Consider the following 25009-nt stretch of genomic DNA (forward strand, 5'->3'; position numbering starts at 1 on the left):
GAGGCACATCCCATCTCCTTCCTAGAAATTATTTAGCCAAGACATCTTTGAGCAGACAGCAATTAATTTTCAGCCAGGAACTCCAGCTGGACGTACTGAAGCACAAGAACATCACATGAGCTGCCCAAAGCCACCGTGTGCAGGAACTGCAATATCCATATGGCCCACAGATCTCTGGAGCAACTCCCACCTGCCCCCATCAGATCTCCAAGCTATTTCTAGCTCAGACAAAGTCTGGAGCCTGCAGCCAGGCAAATGTACAGATGGGAATTTGCTGCCTCAGAAGTTTCTTGCCTTCTCCTGGAAGGCCATTCAGCCAACACCATCCCAGCTGGCACAGAGCAAAGGGCTGCTTGGAGAGTGGGTCATTATGGGAAGCTTAGTCACATGAGCCCTTTCTCTAAGTCTAATAAGCTTTCTATTTTCAGTAGAAAGGCTGGAAACTTATGGGTACATGTGGTACCCAGGAAGGAAGGTCAGACTGCACCTGACATTCCTTTAACAGCCTGCTGGAGATGGAACTGTGATGAAAACAAGGAGTGATTTACCCATCAAAATCTTGACTTCCCTGTGCCAAAGTAAGTAAAAATCCCTCCTGCTTTTCTGACCCCTACCATGTGCCCAGGCCTGCCAGTTCAAACCAACTGATTAGCTGTACAGTCTGCAAACACACAATTCTCACACCTGCTCACCCACAACCCAACAGAAGTGCAAACACAGCACAACCACCATGTTAGCAGCAACTGGAGAACCAAGCTCAGGTTTAAGTATTTGGGGTTTTATTTTCAGACAACAGTCAGGATAAAAGAGACAGAACATTACTACAATCCCTCCTTCTACACAAAATTTTAGTTTTCTAATTTCTAAGGATGAAGTTTCTTCTTTGCACTCAATTTTCATGTTATTTTGTTACAGAGATACACTGCATGGCTGACAGTAAAATGTTAATGCTTCACTAAATGGTGATTCTTTGCTCCATTAATGAATCTGAAAATCTGTGGCAGCTGCAGGAATTTTATCTAACAGTGTTAAAGGAGGTAACACCACCACCTGCCTTCCCACTTCAGTAATCTTCAGTTCTCTAAGTTGTTTCACCTAGCTTAAAAAACACTGAGAAGTTTATCCAAGAAGCCCCTAGAGTCATTCCAAAGTTCCTGCACTTTAAGAACAATTTCAGCAGAATTACCTCTGCCTCTCTTTTTACAAAACCAAGTGGGAACAAAAGACTCACAGCCCATGGAAACAGTTTTGCAATGCACCCAAACAGAGAAATTGTGTTACCATAACGTGCTAGCAACAGATAAATTCTCCCAAACTACTGAAGCAACAATGGATTTCCTTGTGTAGGAGAGAAGTGACTGTAGGATAGGTCTTCTCTGTTCCAGCAAAGTTGTTAAAATAAGAAATTTAGTAATTCTGGGAGGACAATGACCATAGTCATGTGCAGCTGCTGGCCATTTACACTGATCCTGTGATCTCCATTTCTAAAGGTCAGCAGTTGCTCCACACTCCCAGCTGAAAGCAGAACGTGCCTGACCACGGGGCTGCTCCTTGGGCTGGGCAGCACCATGGCTTTCCCAGCTCAGGTGCAGCTCCAACCCACAGCTGCTGCCACTGCTCCAGACCTGGGAACACTTGGCTCATGGGACATGGCAAAAACAGCTTTAAAAACCCCCTCAGTTTAGTTTTCCTCTCTCCTGACTCCAGGCTCCAAATATTTTATCCAAACTGCAGTTCAACAGAATAATTCATGTAAAAGGCCTTGTAGGTACCAACTTTTTAGTGTTACTTATTTAAGGTCTCAGGTGTGTTACAACATAACCTGAGAGGGGAGGATAGGGAGAACTGCAAAAGATCCTTATGAAGGACCCAGAGGGCTGGGGGAACCTAGCCTGGCCTGTGGGTAAAAATAAATTAAAATCATTACTTATGATACTTTCAAATACATAAATAAAAGAATCACCAATACAAGCCCAAATCTGGATTAAAACTGTCCCTAAAGTTTCTTAGTGATATTAACTGGTTAATAGCCATTATTATTAAATTATATAATCAAATAGCACCAAAATGTTTTCAAGACTGTTGATCACTCAAATCACACAATTGTATTACTACCCCTCTTACTACCACTATCTTATAATACTTCAATAGTATTTTGCTTCATAAATGAGGGAAAAATAGAATGCATTTTTTGAGCTTCTTTCACAGGGAATCCAAAGGCACAAAAAAGGTCTGAGGTAGGAGAAGCAGCCATCACCTTAACTGGAAGAAACATTTGTCTGCCAGAGGCCACTCTCAAACATGAAATCCCTTGGATGGTGGTCAGGAATAGCACGCTGATAAAAAGCCTCCTCTTTCTGTACACTGTGGCTCAAAGCCTCCCATTTCTCCAGCAGGCACTGCCACTGTGTTCTCCTAAAAGTTCTTTCTAATAGAAAGGGTAAATATATAATTTCCATTTTAGCTGTTACTTAAAACCTTTCGTATCAGTCAGCACAACACAAGAGAATGCAGAGCTGAAGGGCCAAGAAGGAAGTTAGAAAAGACTAATGGATTAAAGAAGGAAAAAATGTGGGCAGGGAAAGAAAAAGAAAAAGATAAGAAGGAAGCCAGAGAACTGAAAACGAAGGGAATAGGCAGATACAAAAACATGCAATGAAGATGCAGGGGTTTTGTGCATTTTTTGGTTGGGGGGATGTTCTTCCCCAGTACCAAGGACATTTGACTGAAGTAAGTACAGACACCTATGGAAACACACACTTACCAGCACAAGTGGCATTTACTTTTTCCCACTGCCAAGAACAGTTTTGTGGGAGACAATAATCTGTTCAAGTATTTCAGCAATTGCTGAGGGGAATTTTGCTCTAGTTTTTGAAACCTAGGAAATGCAAACTTCTCAAACAACGCTTACATGGGAAGAATGCACACATACTTGTACAAAAATAACTTGACAGCAGTTTGGCAGAATCCCAACTCTGGGAGCCCCATATGAAGGCATCTTACTCAGAGCATTTATCATAATTGCACAACAGCAGTCCAGGCCAGAACACCAGACCAACAAGTTCTGAAGAGAACATCTTTATGCAAGAGCATCAAGTTTGATTTTCCTATATTCCCCTGAGTTTTGTCACAGATTAAGTCTTGAGCTGCCTTTTCAGATCCTTTCCAGAGGATCTAAGCTGTCCAGTACTCATTTTGATAGATGCAAACAGAAGACAGTTGTCTGAAGTGGGAATAATAACTTGCAATCTGCTAAATCATATTACATCATGTTCCACTACAATATGGGCATTGAGCTGGTTTGTAAACTCCTGAAGCATTTACATATTAAAGACAATTACTTTGTGTTATGAGCACAAAAAATACTCATCAGGTCATAAAAACCATTAATCTACATTTATGCAGACTTCTCTGCACTGTTCATTTCTTGCCTACAGCCATTTTCATAAGATGTAAATCCTCAACAAAAGCATTAAAATATAGTTTAAATGTTCCTGAATAAGAGCTGACATCTCAGAGACAGCCTAACACCAGCCAATAATGAACATCAGGATCTCTATCAGCTACCAAGTATGGAGGAAGGGTCTTGGCTCCAAACTGAAGTGAAAGTTTGTAACAATTTGTCCGTGGGAGTAGCAGGTAATTCAACTGGGCAGAGAGCAGTGCTCAGTCTGAATTCACTACAGCAAATAATAACCACAACTCGTCTCATTCACGAAAAAAAAGGAACACCAAGGTAGAGTAAGGGCTAGACATGCAATTACCACTGTTTATGCAACAAAAGTAATGTTTTATATTCTGTTTTTCTAACTTTTCAGTTACCTAAAGATACATGAAATTAGCCATCAATACATTATAGATTCTACAGTATATACCCATCTGAATTTAAACTCATGAAACCTTTGTGCTGTTACAATTGGGGATGCACCTTCAAAAAAGCTCAACTGAATATTTACACAAATACAAAGAATGCCTCCACAAATACCCTGATCGGCATGTGCTATCAAGTGAAGGTTACACCACCAGCACTCAGAAATGCTTCTGCTGCACATCAGAAACCAGTAGATGTTTTATTGCTTGGAATTCTGCAATTGGGAAAATATTACTTGAATTCATCACAGATGGAGATTAGGAGGGCAGGACAGGGACCAGAGGCACTGAAGGAACAGAGGGGTTGGGTGGATCACAGCTGGACAGGCAGCAAAGTGACACAAAGTGACAGCAAACTTGAAATATCTCAGCAACAGCAAGTGGAGGGCAGAGAGCAGGGAGGACAAACTTTCATTCAAAACCCAGCTCTCAGACACATTTTGCTGAACTGCAATTCCTCCTCCCTTTTCAATTAGCTCATGTTTGAGGATGACCCATACGCTCTCCAACTCTATGCTCTACTTGAACACAATGCTTTTGTCTCTGCTTATGAACAGACCAGACAAATTACTGCCTAGACAAAATATCCCAGAAACAAAATACATCTCCCAAGACACAGCTTCAAGCAGAAATGTTATTTTACACACTAAACTTTGACACTGCTTGCTCTCAGTATTTCAGTTGGATTGTTTCAAATCTATCAGCAAAGCCATTTGCCCTTTTACTTTGAAGAAATTCCATTTTCTACTAATCCCTAAAGACACCAAAGTCTTACATATTCTTGGATACTAAACCATTTGTGCCCCTGCCAAAGTGAGTTGACCCTAAAAAACTATTTACAAGTGGGGACATTTCAGCTCATTTACACCCTCAGGATAAATCTAGTTTACTCCTTCTACCCAAAATAATGCACACAGACACACACACAAAATGCCAGGACCTCACCTTCAGTATTTCAGGTTCTTTGATGTCCAGAGCTCCTGTATTCCATCGCTTTTTCATGCTTTTATGCAATTTGAGATACTCATGAGAACGTGGAATAAGAAGCCAAATCACACAGACAGCTACCATAAATCCAAGGGCCATTCCAAGTAAAAGTCCACTTAAATAGCCAGGGAGAGGGATAATAAGGTAAGCATAGACTAACAGTATTAATAAGTATAAAGTTTTCACTGGTATTTCAGACTGTTGCACATCCAGAGTATTTTCATCTTCGCTACTGAGCATAGTAACAGTTTCCTCAGTCATCTCAGGCTCCACCACAGTTTCAGCAGGTTTATCAGTTTTGCTTTCTTCCTCTAGCAAGAAAAAGTCTTCAGAATACAGTTCACAAAACTCCTCATCCTCCCTGCTCACTAGTGCAGACAACAAACATTTTTCAAGTACAAGTGAAGGTTTTGACCCCACATCCTTTGTGCTTGCAGACTGAGAACTTTTGGTCTCCATCTCTTTTGCATGTTCTTCTGCCCCTCTTGAGTGATTGCTCTTAGTCAAGTTAAAGTCACCCCCAGAGAAATCCCCTTCAGAATCACACTCCTCTTCCTTAATGCTGTAGTTGTTATTGCTTTCCAAATGGCCATTCAAACTGGAAAGGTTTGAGAGTTCTGAAGCACTTGAAGATAAGGCTTTGGGCCTGTGGCTACTACTTTCATCACCCATTATTTTGCTGAGCAGCTGAAGAGGCTCATAAATTACCTCAGAAAGGCGTCTTTTCGTATCTTCAATTTTAGCCTCCATTTCAGGTACTTTAAAAAAGGAACGAGTGTCGGAGGGGGATGTTAATGGAGAGGAGGGGGCAGTTTTAGAATCACCACCTGTAGCTCGAGGTTGAGTGAACTGTTTGAACAGATGCAAGTTCAGTTTTGAGTCAGGTGGCCTGTAAGACACAGCTTCAGAGTCCTGTTTAGAAGTGTCTGTAGACAGAGATTTCACCAAGGTTTTCATTAAGTGTCTGTGTCGCATCGGTGGGGTGGGTTCTTTTGGTTCCACTTCTGTTGAAAAGGACTTGACTAACCCCTTAAAAGGCTTTGAACTAGAAACTGTGGATGAGCCACTAGAGCAGGCAACTGACCTGGAAGGGGATGACGATGGGGAAGACAGACTGGATTTCTGTTCCACAGGTGGTGCTGGTGCACCTGATGAGCCAAATGTGTGACACGAGTGTGACGATGGCGACAGGACCGGTGGCACTGCACTGAGTATTTGGGATGGGGAAGAAGAGTCCAACAGCTTCACAGTTTCTGCAGCTGGCAGAACTGCAGGCGATGAGGACAGCGGTGATGCAGAGTTGGCCATGTTAAGCGAGGTAGCTGGACCAAAAAGGTCATGGCCGGTATGCTCAAAGCAGAGGTCTTCCTTGGCTTCAAGTGCTGTTACAATGCTTTGGTCATCTAGTTCCTCATCAAGAAACTCTTTAAACTCCTCTTCCTCCTCTTCTTCCTCCTTCCCAAATGCAGAGAAATGAATTGTGATGGTTTCTCGGGAGACAGATCGTTGGACCTGCACTTTGGGTGTTGACTGCTTTGAGGACATTTCACCAGTTTTGTCTGCATGGCTACTGTTCCGACTTGTCATTGCAGGTTCCAGAGATGTGTCAGAGTCTGGCAAGAAAACACAACACCACGTTAAATGCACTTTCCCCCGTTTCAAATATCCTTATTTTCAAGCATTAAGTCAAACACAATTTTATGTAGGAAAAAATCCCAAATCAACTTACACCAAAAAATAAAACAAGAAGCAGGAGAAGCCTATGCTGAAAATTACAGATGTAGGTTGCTGTGTGCTACATAAGATATTTCCACATACCACAAAATGGCAATATTAAAACATACCAGGCTGTTAAAATTATCTTCAAGTACCCTGAAATTACAGTTCATCTCTGAAGCACCACCTTTCTATTTTCCCTGCCAGATGTACCTCTGAGTTCCAGAGCCCCATCCCACCCCAACACACTGAAATATTTCACTCCTAACCCTTCTACATGCAATACTTAATGTTTTATACCTTATAAATAAAGAAAATTTGAAACTCAAAGCAGGGTCATAAATATGTAAAGGTCATAGTGTGGGGAGCACATTATTTAAGCATTTTATTGACCCATGAAAGTGAACTTAGCATATATTTACATGGAGAGGAAATAGCATGCAATTAAACCAAAGCACTGGCGACCATACACAGAGATGGACCAGGAATTACAGGATTAGCTCTGCCTCTCCAGCTGGGAGGCAGCACTTTATCTCCACTGCCAAGACAGCAAGTTTACCACTTCAGTAACTGAATTATTTTTCAGAAGCTGTTAAAATGCTGTAATCAAACTGTCAAGCTGAATTAATGCGAGGCCTTTGCTGACGTTTAAAGAGCAGTTCAGAAGAATGATTATGTGGTGGTGAAGAAATTGCACTTCACAAACAGTTGTGATATCAGATTGTATTATCCAGCAAGCTGGTGCCACCTGCTCGGCATCAGCATCCTGCTGAAGGTTGTAGCCCTTTCTACTTCCTAGCAGAGCTGCTCATGTAAACATTTTTTAACCTGTCACTAAACTAAGCTGGGTTAAACATTTTAAACCAGCAGATCTTTGCTACACAGCTTATTCAGAGCAAGTATCTGTCCACAACCTCCTACACACTACAGTTGTCCATTTTATGGCTCCTAAATTGCTGACAATTCCTTGCTTCTTCCAGCATTTGTGAACTTCCCCAGCAGGCTGTACAGAAGGGGCTGGATGTTAACCTGCTTCGTGCAAAGCCTTCAGAAATTCCATTTGCAGGGTTTGGTTGTTTGTTGTTTTAAGTCTCATTTCTGCTGCATATGACCTGAAGCCAGTTTGGGTTCAAACAACCAAAAGAAACATTCAGACCCTGATCAAGCTTTCACTTGACATCTCACCCTTGCTCAGATGACTGCTTAGGAAACAAAAATTCTTTCTAAAGGTCACTTCTGACTACAGCTTTTACCATGGAACAGTTTTCTTCTGTCCTCCCCAAAATCCATCTGACCCATCCAAGCAGCAGCATTAACAGAGTTCCTTTCAGTGATGGAGTTGTGTCTCCAGCCCACCTGGGGCTCAGTAGGTTGTTCCCTTTCTTACTACATCTGTGGATCAAGTAGTTATTTACCCAAATATTAAGAACCCTCAGTTACCTGAGGTTTACATGTACAGTTATCAGTCACCTGTATGTATAACTTGGTGAGTGCTAAGGTTGCTAAGAAATCTGGTGTCTCATTTCCCTGTTGGATTAGCACACCTGGGAACCAGCAGCAGACAGAATCCATGCTTCTGTCTGCTGTCCACCACAGACATGGTTCTGTTTCACACAGGTCAGACTGCAAAATACCAGATTTTTTGGACAAACACACCCAAATTTATTTTGGAGAGGGGGAAAAAATACTACTGGACAAGATACCTATCCAACCTCATTTCCATAGTGCTGGGCCATCAGCTATCACACATGTTTAATATTTTGGCCCAGTTGTGAAACTGCAAAATGAAAACATCAAAATTTGAAAGTACAAAAACCCTACACATTTTCCAGGTCACTGAGCCATCACAGCTCAGTGATGGAAGCAAAGGAAGGAAAAAACAAAATAACATCAAAACCCCCCAAATGACAAAATCCCCCTTGCACACAATGCTGTTGGCATCAGTTTGACCCTTTCTCTTCTGCTGTTCAGCCTTAATCATTTATCAATAATCTAGGAAAGCAGGAGAAAAAGATTAGCAATTCCTCCCATCCCCCAATAGCATTTTCACTGTGGCATTTTGTATCAGCTAGAACTCCATGGGTTTGGATAGCTCTTTAGCACACTGTGTTTACACTGAACATTAATTAGCTGGTGTTTAAACACCAGTTGCCATGCTGTGCTAATGCAGTGCTAATGACCTGAAACAGATGAACTTCACTTGCACACACCAAATGTACTGAAAAGAGATTTTACTGCTTACTGAACAAGCAAGATTTTCCTAACATCATGATTAACTTAACAGAGAAAGGAAGGAAATTCTTGATTAACCAGTATTTGCCTATCTCAAGCACGTTACTGTACCACAAATTATGTCATATAAAAGAGCATGTTTTCAATCCATTCCTGAACACAATCTCTGTTTTACTGTAGAGGATTTGGGCTTTTGTTTTGTTTTTTCTTCTCAAAGCAGATGCTGAGAAGTTTTTCCTTGACAGGTCTTTCTGTAGTTGCTAGGTTTTGATAAAGCTACTTCATCAGGCTCTTGAACCATACATTTTCAACTCTTGTATCATTTTAACAGATTCACTTCTTACTCATTTCTGGCTACATTTTCCTCACTCATTTCCTTCCCCTACTCCTCAGCTCCTCTCCCAGCTGTTTGAAGACCTGATATTCTAGCCTCACTATCTGAAGTGGCACAATTCCAAACTGATTGTTTGCAGATTATATTGGTACTTGAAGATACACAGGTTTTCACTGGTCCTTCTTTTGAAGGCCACACTGTTCCCCATTCTCTGGCTGCCTCTTCAAGGTTTTTCTGTTGATTCTGAAGATGCAAGGTATCAGTTTTATTTATGTGGCAGGCAGATCTGAGTAACAGTCTTACATTCTCAGGCTTCCAATGATCCAAAAAATGAACTTCTACCCGGAAGGGAAGAAGGCTGCTCAGAAAATAATTCCTTTCCCCCAGAGGTTTGAATTTTGAATGCTGTTGCAGGGTGGAATGAGATAGCTGCCAACCAACTGCTGCCATTTCCACTTCTGACCTCAAGGCACTGCATCCCCATCTCCCACAGAAGAGCAGTTTATAATCCTCACCTACAGGCATTGCTTTTAAAGCTCCATCAACAGGAAGCCCTGAGCCAGGCAAGCAGGGAGTGCAGCTGCCTGGGACAGACAACATTGCTGCCCCAGCCCTTTCCTGTGAGCAGGCAGGCAGCAGGGCTGGGGCTGAGGATGTCTCTGCCTGGGTGACAACACCGTGATGCACCTGGTGACAAACAGGGACACCCAGGGAGAGGCCAGCTGCGGGTTAGGCCATGGCACTCTTCTAAGTGTCACTGCAGTAGCTGTGCTCCTTCCCAGGAATGACTGATTGGGAGTTCACAGGAAGAGCCAAGCACCCAGCAATGTGTGGGTGCCACATAAACACCCCCCTGTTCCCTTCTCCTGCAGGACAAACACACCCCAGAAAGCCCCTGCTCACAGCCCTGAGAAAACACACAGCCCATCCAAGAGCCTCAGACAATTATCCACCAACTTTACACAGCAAAGCAATTCTTTTCACATTAACAATGGAGAAAGTGATTGAAACAACAAAGCAGCAAACTAGGAACTAACTTAGAAGGTCAAAGTTGCATATACCACACTTAGTCATAATCATTTAGTTGGAGAAACAGGCTGGATTGGGTAACTAAATTCACATGTTCTGCAGCAGCCAACTACTCCCATCACATTGCTATTACTTATTACAACATCTTCATGAGGGGGAAATGGTACACAGCACACTGTATTAGCAAAATGCTTTCAGAAAAATGTGCAACAAGGTTCAACACTTGCATTTTTGTTGCTACTAAACACAGACCAAAAAAATGTGTTTTCCACAAAACAGAAATTCCTTTCCTCCTAAGTAAAGGAAAAGCCTCACAGGTTACTAAACAGCACTGCAATACTTTCCCCCTTATTTCTGTCAGTTGCACCAGAAGTCCAAGTCCTAAATGCTGTTTAGGAAACAATGAATTTCATTACTGATAATGCTACAGTTCAACTTCATGCAGATTGCCACAGCTGCTCACAGGAAAGATGTTTCTCACTGGTTATGCCTCTGTTTCCCCAGTAACCTTTCTGGGCCATCACTCATCCAACTGCTTTGGCAGACTGGGAAAAACACCCAGTTGTTCTTCAGGATTCATGGGGCCTTTTTTATCATTTTGGGTTACAGGACAGTAATTTTCAAGTGCCAGACTCAAAACTTCATACTCTAAATCTACCCTTCATTTGGCAGGAAGAAGCAGCAGTATATTTGTTTTAGACAATCTCTGCAGCCTCCTTATGGAGTGAGAGATTTTATTTTAACAGAAAAAGGACCCCACTAACACATTACAGCCATGCTCCAAACCAGGCCAGCAGCACATTAAATCTCTCTCAGACAGGGAACACCTACACAAGGCAATATGATCTGAAATTCATATTTTCTCCCAGAAATTCTAGATTCTGTTTGATTTACTAGAGACTCAAGCAGTATCTGCCTTCCAACACTGAGATATGTGGGAGAACTGCTGCAATTCTTTGTACTTCATTAAAATAAGTAACAGAGCTCTCAGCATCAGACACAATTTTCTGTTAAGAGCAAGAAGTCTTCATTTCAGGTCCTTCAAAACGAAGCACAATATTAGTGAAAAGTACTGCTTTGCCACAGAAGTAAAGCCAATTCCCATTTAGCCCAGAATGCCCTCCCTGAAGCAGAGAGCACAGCTGCTGGGACATTATCTGTCACATGGACTTCATCTCATTCAGCAGATCTATATCATAAAAGACAAAAAAATGAAGGGATACAAAATGCAAAATTCAACGTTCGTTCCTATCCCCATTCAAATTTCTAATTATGATCAATTAAATTCCCCTGGCATCTCCATGAGTTAATGTATTCCATAGTTAACATCTATTGTTCCTTTTACATCCACTAGTCATTACTTTTAAATGAACTACAGAGCCAGGGTTGGTAATTACTATCACACAATAGCCCTGTGAAACCTTCCTGTCAGGGATCCAGTTACCCAGCCTGGATGGAGATAAGGCTTCAGAGCTCAGCTTCCATCAGGAACAAGAAGGAAGTTCCCTTCCCTTTCCAAGTTCATGCAACTGGATTTGAGATACAGAGGTGGGGGAAAAACAAAAGCAACAAAACCTGTTTTAAATCCAAGGGCAGAAATGACAAAGTTGATACCAACATCAAGTACTAAGACTGTGTTTTAAATGTGCTGAGCAGAAGCCAATCCCAGGTCATGGCCAAAACTGACGGTGCCACCCACCAGGGATCACAACACACACACACAGCACATACCCTGAGAGAGAAACCCAGGTTAGCACATGTTTTAGCTGGTGAGAGCTAAAACATTCCAGCAGGAGCTCTCTGAGCATCATTAAAAAAACCCAAATATGTTTGTGAAAATGCTTTTAAGTTCAGAAAAATTTAAGTTAAATAATCTCCATTTAAGTATGCTTAGTTATACTTAAAAAGAGAATCCTAGGCAAAATGTTAAAGTCTTATCAATGAGATTATACATTTAATGAAAATTATAAACCTATCAAAGAGATGAGTAAGAGTCATTTTAAGTCCAGGACAGAAAAGTCAAGTAAAATTGCAATGGCAAATAAGGAGTCCTCAAAACTACTGGAATTTTGTTGCTGCTGCTGAAGTCCCCAAGCTCATCTTTACAACACTTCAAAAATAATCAAGCAAAAATTGTTTAATGTTAGCTAAGTGAGTGTATTCTATATGAACATTTTCCCCAAAGACCTAAGAAAGGTCAGCCACCACATTAGCTCCCCTGCCTTTACTGATAAAAGAATAATAATAATTATTTCCTATTCTCCTTCCATGACACAACACTTACCAAAAACTTTAAAATTTTCACTACAGTCCCATTTTAACAAACACAAAAAGCTAAGCAGTTAAAGGTTCTCCAGAAACTCAGAAAAATCTAATTTCTTCTTATTTAATGATTTTTCTGAAGGCTGAAGTGAAGCAGTATTTTTAAGAAATCCAACACTTTCCCTAACAGAAGAAATAAAAGAAGTTTTTAGACAAAGCTCTGCTCTTTGGAACACATTCAAACTGCACCAGAGTATAATTATATTAAAGAACATTTACTCCCAGTTGGCACAATAAGAATGAATAAAAATGCTAGTACATACATAATACTTTCTCCATTCACATGTTCCCCTCCTATGAACTATATTCTTGTTTATTATTTGTAATTGCAAGCAACAGGTAGCACCTTTTCCTTCCAAAGCACTCCACATTGAACAGGTCAAAGGGAGCTTTCATTAGTTTCTAGAACAAAATAAAATTGTAACCAACCACCACCATATCCCACCCTCTCACCCTCCACCACAGATTTTGGGGTTTTAGTCATTTCCTATAACAAATATTGCTGTCCTTAAAATTATGTTAAAATATGTGGTTTTTCCAGGTAGCTAGTTGCTGGCATCAAAATTACCTAAAAAACTAATTTGGCCCTAAGTGAGAAGAGAAATGCCCCAGAAAAAGACAAGTTTACAGACCTAGATCTGAAATTTCTGCAGCGAGGGATTCAGAAATAGACACTTTAAAACAAGGGCAAACTCAGGGCCAGCCTAAAGCCAGCCTTTCCCACTCTCCTCAAACTGCTGGGTTCTCAAAACCTAACAATGCTCTGACAGTTCTGAGCAATAAATACATAACTGCTGCATCTGCTCTCTGCTAAAAGGAGGAGAGTCTACATCAGAATCTTGTGGTGCTGCACAAGTTCTACATCTCAGCAGAACATGTTGGATTTCTATAATAATAACGCATCAAAAGTCTACATGTAAAAAATGACACCCGGTGGAAAGGGTAAATGGTGAGGTTAAACTGTGCAGAATTGTAACTTGCTCTCTTATCTCAGTTAAAAAAAAATCACCTCCTCATTAATCTGATAAAAGATTATCTAAAACCTCTGTGGATTTATCCACAGCTGAAAACTCTGCCCACATCTCTGATTAAATTAAAGGTCACTATGAAATCTTTAGGGGAAATTCTGACCGAGTGACTTAGAGAAAAGCCTGTTTCCAAAATTAAGTACAAGAAGGTGCCCCGAATCCTAAATTAAAAAGGGCTTATCAGAATTGTCTTTCAGGCTCTTTTTTCCCAGTGCAAATGCACATCAATAGGTAGAACTGCCTACAGGTAGCACGTGAGGATTCAAAGACTTCTTCTTACATTTACATTCATTTCCTTAACAAAAAAATTACAGCACTAGCCACAGTACCTGCCAAGGTAAAACAACCATTACACACCTTCATATGAAATGATTTTTTAAAAATAAACAGGTTTGTCCCATGAGGCTGAACTCAGATACACAGAGGAGCAGCACCAATTAGTAACTCAACCTCTAGGTCCCCATGTAAAATGTACTTATGAGAGATTAGTAAAAAAGAAATGGAATCTACAGATTTACCCATAGATATCAAAAGACACCTTTTTTTTATCAGGGGATTTTGAATGATCAATCAAATTTCATATTTCTTATGTACAGCCTTCATTTTAATTTCATGTTCTGCAGAGGATTAGCATGCAAGGTGCCTCATGGCTTTTTAAGCTGACAGGACAAAACACAGTACACAATCATGGTCTCCTCAGGTCTCAGAGATGCTTTCCAAATTACAGAAGGGGATATTCTCTGGTGTTTTTAAATAGCACTCAAGCTTTTAATACTTAGAAGTATTTAGTTTTAGACCTAGCACATCCCTAAGAAGCAAGGTAATAACTCTTCAAATAAAATAATCAATTAGCAAAAACAGGCAAAGATCTGCAGAGCAGGCAGCTGGCACAAACCGAAACAAGAACAACAAACCAAAGCAAGGCTATTTTCAGAAAGCTTAAATTGTCTAGGGAAGGGAGGAGGGCTACATTGAACACAAATAAAGTATTCACACCTAACTAGAAGGGCAGTTGTACTTAAAACATGAGAATTAATTATCTGAAGGCAGCTGAAGTACAGAGCAAGCTGCAAACAGTAACATGGGGAACTAACTGCTGTTAGAGGCACACTGATTACAGTTCTTCACCTCCTGCATCTCAGCTACCCAAGGAAAAGTGTCTTTGATAAATGCAGAAAATGCATTTATGGCAGATCAGGATTTCTCAGAAGCTTCTGCAAGCATACTCCCCAGAAGGTCCAAAGGACAGGAAAGGTTAGGACAAGGCCAATAAACAGGACTTCAAAACATGCAAGTTTTTTAAGAGTTGCCATCAAGTTTGAGTTAGGTGAGACAAAAGTAATTCAACCCAAAAGTCAAACTTCTCTGCAAAGTTTCTTTAAAATAATTGTTCCCAGCACCTAAGAGAGGCAGTCCTGCCAATCACTCCATGCCATGCAATGGTCTCTCCTGTCACTGGATTCCATGAAAAAACGAATGGAGAAAGGTATTACCAGCATTTCCTGCTACCTGGAAACTACAAAAGAAACATAAATCAGCACCACAAGAACAGAAAAGCTCTTTGTGATCTAATTTTGGAAGAAAATGGACTAGAATTCCTGACTTCTCTGAGAGCCCTGTGCAGGTAATCATGTTATTTTTAGTTTCAGTATTATTAGGAGGGTTAGAAAAATTTTGCTCTAATTTACCTGACTGAAGAGCAGTGCTCACACAGATTATGGAACAAGATCATCAAGAGTCACTAACACCTAAAAGCAGCAACAGCAAAAGTGTGAACCACATTAATACAGCCCTAGAATCACACATCTTCTAGCAAGAACTGTGCAGATATAAACTACTGATGACAGCTTCAGTGCACAAAATACTTCAACTTCTAATTCATAGAAAGATCCATAGAAGGGTAACAAAACAAACTCTAAAGAATCCTTGTGCTAAGAGTAGCCAGAAAATAAAATGTCATATTTGGAATTGGCGAGTAGCAGACATTTCTCTCACTGCTTAAGGCAACACTCATCTCATTCAGATTTATGTTCAACTCAGATATCTAGAAACGAAAATGCAAAAGTTCAGCACCACTGTGGCTTTTCAGCTGGAGGACAGTGATGAGCACAGGGGAACATCCAAGACACTGAAATGGAACTCAGATGGCCCCAAACGACCTGAATTTTACCATGCTAAGAACAAAGCATTTTGCTTATTAAAAAAAGCCAGAAACCCAAGAAAACAGACAACACAAAACCACTGTAGATCTTCAATGAGCACAGATATTAAGTGAGGCTCAATATAAGCATTAGGACAGGCAACTCAGAGCTCCCCAGCTTCCCAACTGGCTGTCATGACATAAAGGCTCTGGGGAGATGTCAAAAGCTTCTAGAGCCTTGCAACTGTTACAAACATTTCAAATCCCTCAATGACTAATTTTGAATTAAAGAGTGGCTTAAGTATTTTATGATTAAAAACACTGGACTGTGAGACAGACACAAAAACACTCACTCAAGTGCACAGGACTGAAGCACCTATACAATTCCTAGTTATTCTATTACAGTACATTCTACTATTTCACAAAATCCACAAAAGCATTAAGGCAAAAAACAGTATGTGGCAAAAGCATTCCCACATGTGTTTTCATGTAAATACATTTTCTTAGTTTTCCCACAGTATTTATAACTCTGAGCATTTCAAGGTGTAAACTTATTGACTGACAGACACTGGCAACAATTTCCCCTGGACTTTGTAATTCAGAACATGAAAGAGGCCTTGCCACAAACAGCACTGAAATCAAAGGCAGCAGCTCCATCTGCATTCCCCTCTGTTTCTTGCATTACACACAGAAGAGAGCAGTACTCAATGAATCACTGAAATATATGAAAGCTTTCTGGTGGTTTGGTTTTGGGCAGCTTTTTGGTTTTTTTTCACGAGCAATGGAGGTAACTCCTATTTCTAACAGCTGCAATACACTTTAATTGCAACATCTGACAGGTCAATTACAGATTGCCTGACCTTAACAGCTGCTTTACAGGCCTGACTCCCATTGAAACCAACTGAGTCAGAAAATGATGAGCACCTCCCACAACATATTTTTTTTTATGCCTAATTGCTAAGAAACCATGGGAGATAGATGGAAAAAAAATCCCCAGCTTTGCTGGCATTCTGAATTTAAATGATCGTTTCACAGGAATGTAAAGGCACGTATTGCTCCTAAGGAGAAGGGAAGTCAGCACACTGAGAGGGTAAAGTGAGGTCCTTGGGCATATGGGGATCCTTCCCACTCTGTTTTTCTTCTCAAAATGTGGCACTGATAGCAAGCCTGGAAGGATCATTTGTCATGTGAATACTCAAAACAAACAAACAAACAAACAAAATAAGATTGGGAAGAACATAAACAGAGCTCTCCTCTCTTCTTTTTTCAGCAGCATGGATCTACCCCAACACGGTCATTCCCTGTGTGAACCAGGCCACCAGTGTGAAATTAAAGAAAAATAAAATTTTCCTTAAAAGGTTTAAGTTCATTAAAGGTTTTCTGAACTTTTCAGCACTCCTTGAGAAGTGCTCTCACCCATTACTCATTTTCTCTCAACATTTGCTCCTCTATGGTATAATTCAGTCATAGCACACAGACACAGGTCCTTAACTTAGTGGAAGGCAGACCAGTACAATGGGACTTCTGTAAATGAAATCATTCCTCCAAAACTCTATTTCAGAGAAGCACATACTGAATTTTGACCAGCTACATAGGGAGCTGTAAAACACACACACAGATCTCACTTCTGAGAATATTAATCAGCAGAGCTGTCTGCAGGAATTTCATGACAACTCCACAAGCTGAAAAGTAAAAAAGTCAGCAGGTGGGTGTCTTGTAGCAATACACACCAAAATTCACCAGTGACCTGCTGAATCCACAGTGCAATATGAACAGCTTAAAAAAATTTTAATGAATTTTTAAGAACTCCACTTCTACTTTACATTCAAGCTGTATTAATGCAAACTCTCTGTTGTCATTCTCCTTTGGGGTTACTTCCTTGTAAAAAAGAGCTAAAGTCTTCCCTTTCTTATCCAATATTTTTTATTCAAGAAAAAGGTGTCATCAGTGTAATTTGTACAAGAAATGCCTTCAACACCATCAAAATTTCTACTACTGCATTTAGAAATAATTTCTACAGTCTCAACCAGCTAAAAAACAGTTAAGGGTGAATGCACTCCCCTCTATGTGGGTTACATTTTGTGCACACACATACACAGAAAGTGAAGTGTCATTAAAGCAGCTTCAAGGAAATTAATTTTAGGTCATCAATTTTAAGGTCTTGATTTGCTGGGAGATAAAAGAACAGCAAAAGCCACCAGATGGATTCAAAAGGGCAAAGGGAAATAAGTGTCTTTGAGCCATATCCTGCCTTGTCCAATTACAGAATTATGCAGGCAAGTCTAATTTCAGGCATGGGGCAATGTTCCTATATCCATGCTGAATTCATCCACCAGGCATTTGTTTACCAAAGAGAGCCAAGCTCTGTATTACAAGCACCATGAGCAGGTTTGTGGGTATGCACAGCACATACCCAGGGTGTGGGTGTGTAAACGAGGCTTTTAATTGCTCAGAGAGGTCAGGGCTGAGAAGCCAAGCAGGAGTGGCAGCTCAGGCTGTCTTCCAGGATAAGGTGACAAAATAGTGAGGACTGCAGGGTGAGGAAGGTGCTCCCATCCCTGCAGAGCTGCCTCTGCTGTGCTCTGCACAACGAAGGCTTCAGACAACATTGGTCACTCGTTTGGGGAAGCTGAACTGAGCAGTGCAAGTGGAAATGCACACATGGGATGGAAATCTCTCACCTCCACTCCTCACCACGAGCTCCTCTCTGTGCAAATGAGGAACAGCCTCCACACTCCCTCCAAAGCTCTCCCAGCTCCATGAAGGATCAGAAGTGTTATGCCAATAACATTCCCTTCTCCAGCAGCCCGAGATCAGAACAGAGCACACAAACCAGCATTGATCTGGCTGGGGTTATGGAGGAGGAGGCTCCAGGAGCCACTGATCACACCTCACCCATTTTTGTCCACAAAGACGTTTCCAGAGCAGTCAGTCCATGGTATTTTCATTGGTAAATGCACTGCTTAGGGCAGCTGGATGGAAGAAGCAGACACATCCCGAGAAAGCAAAAAACACAACCCAAGAAAGCAAAAAAAACCACATCCCGAGAAAGCAAAACCACCATAGGGCAGCACCACTATTTACTCATTTTTATCATTTCAATTGTGAAGTTTTAACATGGAAGAAAGAATGATAGCTAGGATGTAGGCAGGATTTAAAAGTAAAACTGGAAAGTTGGCCCAACTCATCAGAAAAGCAAAAGTTCGTAAAATCTGTTTAATGCTCCAAAACCATTGCCAATCCACATCTTAAAGTTGCAGGACAAAAGAAATGGAGATTCACACAACTGAATGTTTACACTTTTAAATATAACACACCTCTTAATGCACATTTTCAGACACTCAGTTTTCTGAAACTGTCAGGCACTGCTTTTGGCTTGCCTGAAATCTCTCAGCAGTGTTAAGGCTTCTGGGAACACTCAACCTGTTCTCAAAAAGGGAATGATAAAAGGGAATAAAGGGAATTACAAAATAGGAGAAAGTTTGTATGCACAGCTGGTCCGTTCTCCATCCACGTCTCTTGCTACTCAATAAAAATAACATATAAATAGAAGAGTAACACTTTTTTCTTTTCTATAAAAAGACTTTTGTAAACTTGTCACACATCTGCTCAGAAGGTTTATTCAAAACCTGGCAGAGTGTTTATTAACCAGCACACTTCTGAACTGACAGACATTCAGGATTATCTCCCCCTTAGTTCTTTCCACTTCTCCTAATTCCTTTGTTTAATACTTCAAGTTAAGTTGAAAAGGAAGAAGTGTGGAAATGATTAGACAAAAAGAAATGCTACTGAGGAGGTCCTACAAAGATAAGCCTTATCAAACGTCACAGCAGCTCCAAACACGTCAAGAGTTGTACAGATCACTTCCATTTCCCACCAAAGTACATTTATTTATGTGACCAACCCCAAGTATTACACAAGAGTATGAGGAAAAAAGCGAAGCCACTCCAGGCAACAGGGATGACAGATACATATTAAGCAAGCAGAATGGCAAAGCCTGGCTTGGAAAGCACCCAGGGAGAATCTCCACCTTGCCCTGGCCACAGTGGGGCAGGGAGATGGGAACAAGCAGGGGGAGGTGCCAGCAGGCAGGGCTGTGGGAACGATGCTCTGCAATGCTCTGCTCCTGCAGGGCATCACTCCTTGGGATGGAGCCCTGGCACAGCCCAGCCAGGCAGGCTCTGGGTACCTGGGGGCTGCAGAGGACAAGGAGGCAGAACAGCTGCAGCTCCCAGGCAGGAGACAGCCAGCACAACTCGGGCAGCTTCCACTGCCTCTCCCTGTCACATGTTGGGTGACATTTCCTACCCAAGCTCCCACAACACAGGCGTGTGAGCACCACCAGCTCCTTCCCCACACAGAACCCTCATTCTTCCAGCCTGTCTGGGCTCATAAAAACAGTTTTCTTTTCTCAGCCTTAATGCTGACTTCCAGGGAAATAGCATGTTTTTACATCTCTCTTTTTAATTTCAGATCAGTACTTTACTGCAGTCATGACAGGTCACATTCACATTTCACTCCTCTGCCATCTGCTTTGAAATTCCCAGTATCAAAGGAGTCCATAACTTGGTGCTTATAATTTTGCAGTCCTATTTTACAACAAAAGTGTAATTTAAACAAAACACATGAAATCCAGAGTAAGATTTACAGTCTTGTAGCTCTGTCTTCTATTTCCACTAATAAAACCCAACATAGCAATTTTTTGGACCAAAGAGATCCTTTAAAAGAGCACTCCAATGCCTGAATAACTATTTTCATACTCTTGAAGGAGATCCTGTTCTAAGCTTGAGCATCCCATCTTCTCACAGCTCCAGGAAAACAATTCCGCAGGACAACAACACAGTCACAGCACTAAGGGACATTCTCCTGCAATATTCCTGTCATCCAACACCAGCAGGGTCAGAGGGCACAACACTTTATAAACCACTGAGACACAGGGTAATGAATATTAAAGCCTGGTTCACACAACGATTCATTTCTGCTGCCCTCCTGGCCTTTATGGGGAAACACCACTGTTTACCATGTTTATTGATCTTCTGTTATCCATTGTCCATCAGTCCTCTTCCCTTTTAGAACCCCAACTGCACTGGGTATTGATTTGGACTTTGCACAGCAGAGTAACACACTTTACTGTCAGGAGAGGAGAGAGTTAACACAAATAGCAAAGATAATGAACAGAGAAGTGGGAGTTTTGAGGAGCAGAAAGGCAAATTCAGAGAATAAACTCTGTTTTATCATTATATTCTCATGTCCCTCCACAGACACTAACAATTGTCTTCAACAGAGACAACAGTACCCAGAGAATAAATATGACTGGTAAGTAACACAACACCCTGGAACTTCTCTCCTCCCAGAGGGTGAAGCAGGAAATAAAAACACCAGCAAAACTTACAGGGATTACTGCACACTGCAGGCACCTCAGTCACTCTGACCTACTCTACCATCAAAACTTGCTCCTCTGCTTCCTTTCCCTCACCACTTCCAACAGAAGCGAGATGGACCGTGGCTAACACAGGAAGTCTTCAAGCAAAGCCTCTCAGATGCTTCAATTGAGCAGTTCCAACTTAAGACACTTGGGTTTTATTTTTCAGAGATAATGGTCATCAAGGAGTCCATTAAAGGAAATGATGAAAGAGGCAGATTCTGCATTACTGAACTGGTCTGACTGGGAGTCCTGCACTACACTGGTTGCATTGTTACTGTGCTGACCAAGGAAAGGAGATTTTGCTCTGTACAGACTCAAACTCATGAAACCAAGTTAGCACAAGGCAGCTTCCAGGGCAAAACTCCAGTAAGGACTTGTGTTAAAGAACATAAAAATCACCTTAAAAGACTTAAAATTCCATTTGTCAAGTATGTAAATACTTTAGGAGCTGTGATACACAAAGCTTGGCCCAAATCCAAGCAAATCCATTCACTCACAGCTCTTCTGAAGAGGATACTACTTCAGTGCTATCTCTGCAGGAGGTGAACCCTCATCCCTCACAATGCTCTGAGGAACAGGGCCTGAGGCTGCTGGGTGAGGATAAATCCTCCCAGCCAATGCACAACCTTCAGCTCTTGTTGTCTTTAGCTGGAAACGGGATTTTGATCAATTATTATTAACTTTCTGCCTTCAAACTTCTGTGCTTGCCATGTTAACAGAAGCTTCATAGAAGCGACCTCCAAGAAGAGATAATTCACCATTCTGTCAAGAACAGCTGATCATATATTTTTATGACATATTATTTGGGATTTTTGTCCAGCAGAGATGCTTAATTCACCACTTGCAGTACAAAACCCCCCCAAAACAAACCCTTTACTTTGTGAATCTGAACCATTTAGCACAATCCTCTACAATAAGGAGCAGTACACTTTTTTTTTTGTATCAACAGTTCTGATATGATATTGTTCTCTCAGTAGCTCAGTGTTCCACCCTCCTCCGCCTTGAAAGCACAAGACATCCTTTCAAGTGTCCACTTTGCATTACTTAAAAATGTTCATGCCCTTTATCAGGCACATGTGGAACCCTTGTGCACTTCCAGAGTTGGTTTCTACTCTGAACATATCTCTTCTAATACAAAGTACACACTCATGACAGCTCACAGTATTAACTCTTATCTTTTTTTCTCTAATCTCTAAGCCCACATTACGCTCTCATTTTCCAGCATACATTGTCATCTGACTGTTTCATTTAGGGCAGTAAGGGTTTCTAGAACATGAGGCCTTTATTCATGGATAAATGTTTTAGAGCACACTGAATTAGCATTACTACTGTGGACATCTGATACCACAGTTTCTAGCTTACCAAAGAAAAATAATCAAAATCCAGAGATTTGAGAGACTTTTCCAAGCTCCAAGACTGTGTTTAAGACCAGAATTTACTTACCCTCCCCTCCATTCTTTTGGAACCTAGTTTATCCTAATAAACATCCTTCATTGTCCTCAGCTGCTGGGCAGGTGTCAGTTACACTCTGCACACTCAGCACCACAATTTCTTCATCTCACGGGCAGAAACTGCTAAAGCTCAGCCCTGGAGAGCAGGACAGGGGAACATGTCCCTACCTATGGCCACTGCCATGCCTGTGCCTGGTCACCTTCACCCACACAATGGAACTCTGGTGGCCTTCCAGATGTGGTACAGGAGAAACTCTGATTTCATCACAGAGAATTGGTTGAGTTGGCACAAAAGGTAGGGGTAGAGCAGCACAGTCCCCAAATGGATCAACTAAAAAGCTCTTTGAATGCCACAATGCATCCTCAGTCCTCTAGCTCTGTGATTTTAAATGCATTTCAGTTATATTAGCCTTGTATTTGCTAAGTAAGTTTCATTAACTCCCATTACTTTGTTTACACACCTACCACAACAGAGAAATTACTGGCATTACCCATTATATCCAGGCTTCCTGCTCCACATTCTTTACTCTGAAAAACAACTGGATTAGAAGTTCTTTAGTTAGAAACAACTAAATATTTGGTATTTAAAGCTGGAAGTCTTAAGAGTTGTTATCACACAAAAAGAAGTATGTAATTAATACACACTATTGGGCTATGTCCTTCTTCAAGTTTTAACTTTGGATTTTTTTTTTTTCCTGAAATAGGTCATTTCAATAAGGTCTTTGCATGGACCAGAAGTGTTGTTCACAAGAGAAGCGTTCAGCTTGCCAGTACAACTCCCAGGCTATATCATACCCCAGCAAACTCCAGTGTAAGACACCTCTGAGCACAGAATCAACTTCTTGGTCTTTTACTCAAGGGAGAAAGCACCTGCACTGCTTTAGAAACACCACCTCAAGCCTCAACACCTACTTGGAGCACAATTAATGTGCCACCCACAACACAGCACCTCGTTGGATCAGCTCTGAAGTCAGAGTAGTAACCTCTCATAAATCATAAAACAGCATCACATCAGAGTCTTTAAAAGTCAATTTTAACACTAATTTATCATTTTACGCTTAAGGTAAAGTCCTTTTACCTCTCATTTAGCAAATTTTCAGTTCCAAGAAAATCAAAACAGAGAACTCACACTGCCTGAATTTTATTCAATTTAGGAATATTAAGTTATTTCAGCACTAAAAATGACAACATCTTCTCATAAAAATATACACCCCTGAAATTGTAACCTCTTATTTTTCCTGAGTTGCACAGGCTATATCATCTTAAAAGAGGAGTATGACAAAGCATCTTAACAGAAGATAATCTCACAGCACTGAAGACTTACGCTAATTTATCTTATGGTTATAATACTTAAGTGGCATACAAAAGTTTAAATTAACCTCCACTGTATACTTCATTTCCCAAAATTATGATCAGGAGCTCCTCAAGACATTTGCTGACAGACACAAATCACCAAGAAGTTCAGCACAAACATTCAGGAGGAACTTTAGCACACGCTGAAGAGACACAGTATACGGGTTTAGCCCCTGAACTGCAATGAAGATAACACAGATGACACTGAAAATTACAAGAGAAGCAGAAACCAAGGAGCCGACAGCTGGGGCAAGAGAGAGGAAACAATTTTAGTAGACAGGAAACCTCTCGCCTTTGGTGGCAAAAGCCAACTGAAAAATTTTCCCCCTGTTTCAGCAGAAGCGACCGCTGCCGCCTCCTCTGTCGTTTGTTTTTAAGGTGCCGCTCGTACTCCGGCAGCTCCTGCCCAGCGGCAGCCCCGGCTCGGCAAACCCGGCTCCCGCGCCGAGCAGCGGCGGCTCCATCCCGCCCAGCCCCGCACCGGCCCCGCTCCCCGCGGGCTCCCGGCTCTCCCCCGGCCGCCATCCGCGCTGCCCGGCCCCGGGAGCCGCCCGCGGCCCGGCCCGACCGCCGCCCTCGGCCCCTGCGCTCCTCCCTGCCCGCAGCCCGCGGGGACCGGCGGGCGCTGCCGGCCGCCCTCACGGCACTGCCCGGCCCCCACCTCAGCCGCGGCTCTCGGCACTGCCCGGGCCCCTCACCTCAGCCGCGGCTCTCGGCACTGCCCCAGCCCCTCGCCTCAGCCCCGGCTCATGGCACTGCCCGCTCCTGCCCGCGCCGGGCGGCGGCAGCGGCGGGGAGGCGGCGGCGCCGCCAATCCGGGCCCCGCGGGGGGACGGGCCTGCCCGAGCCGCCGCAGCGCCGGCCCGAGGGGCGGGACGGGGCGGGACGGAGCGGGGCGGGCGGGGGCGGGGACGAGGACAGGGACAGGGACTGGGGGATAGGGACAGGGGCACCCCTGGCAGCCGGAGCGGCCCTGTCCGTCCCTCGGGCGCTGCCGGTGTTCCAGCGGCCGGTGGTGGTGACGCTCGGAACGGCCCCCGGGGTGAGGAGCCGCTCGGGCCCGCGGCCGGCGCGGGTGCGGAGCTGCGGCCGCTCCCGGTTCCAGCCGCTCCCGGGCGTGCC

At 42.3% G+C, this 25009-nt stretch overlaps 1 protein-coding gene across 2 annotated transcripts in view; it reads right to left on the reverse strand.

The window, feature by feature from the left end:
- Nucleotides 1–24750, reverse strand: part of TEX2 (testis expressed 2) — a 46291-nt gene extending 21541 nt beyond the window's left edge. Inside the window, exons 1-2 of one of the 2 annotated variants that reach the window (XM_071451260.1) lie at nucleotides 24586–24750; nucleotides 4816–6470 (exon numbers count right to left, since the gene is read on the reverse strand). In XM_071451260.1, the coding sequence (XP_071307361.1) occupies nucleotides 4816–6444 (1629 nt within the window). In that variant the 5' untranslated portion in view covers nucleotides 6445–6470; nucleotides 24586–24750. Of the gene's footprint in view, nucleotides 1–4815; nucleotides 6471–24548 lie in introns of both variants that reach the window. The other variant, XM_071451261.1, reaches the window with a different exon arrangement.
- Nucleotides 24751–25009: the final 259 nt, after the last annotated feature.

Source organism: Agelaius tricolor, unplaced genomic scaffold (genome assembly GCF_023055355.1).
Source record: "Agelaius tricolor isolate 1412-34295 unplaced genomic scaffold, bAgeTri1.0.p SCAF_32, whole genome shotgun sequence".
NCBI lineage: Eukaryota > Metazoa > Chordata > Aves > Passeriformes > Icteridae > Agelaius > Agelaius tricolor.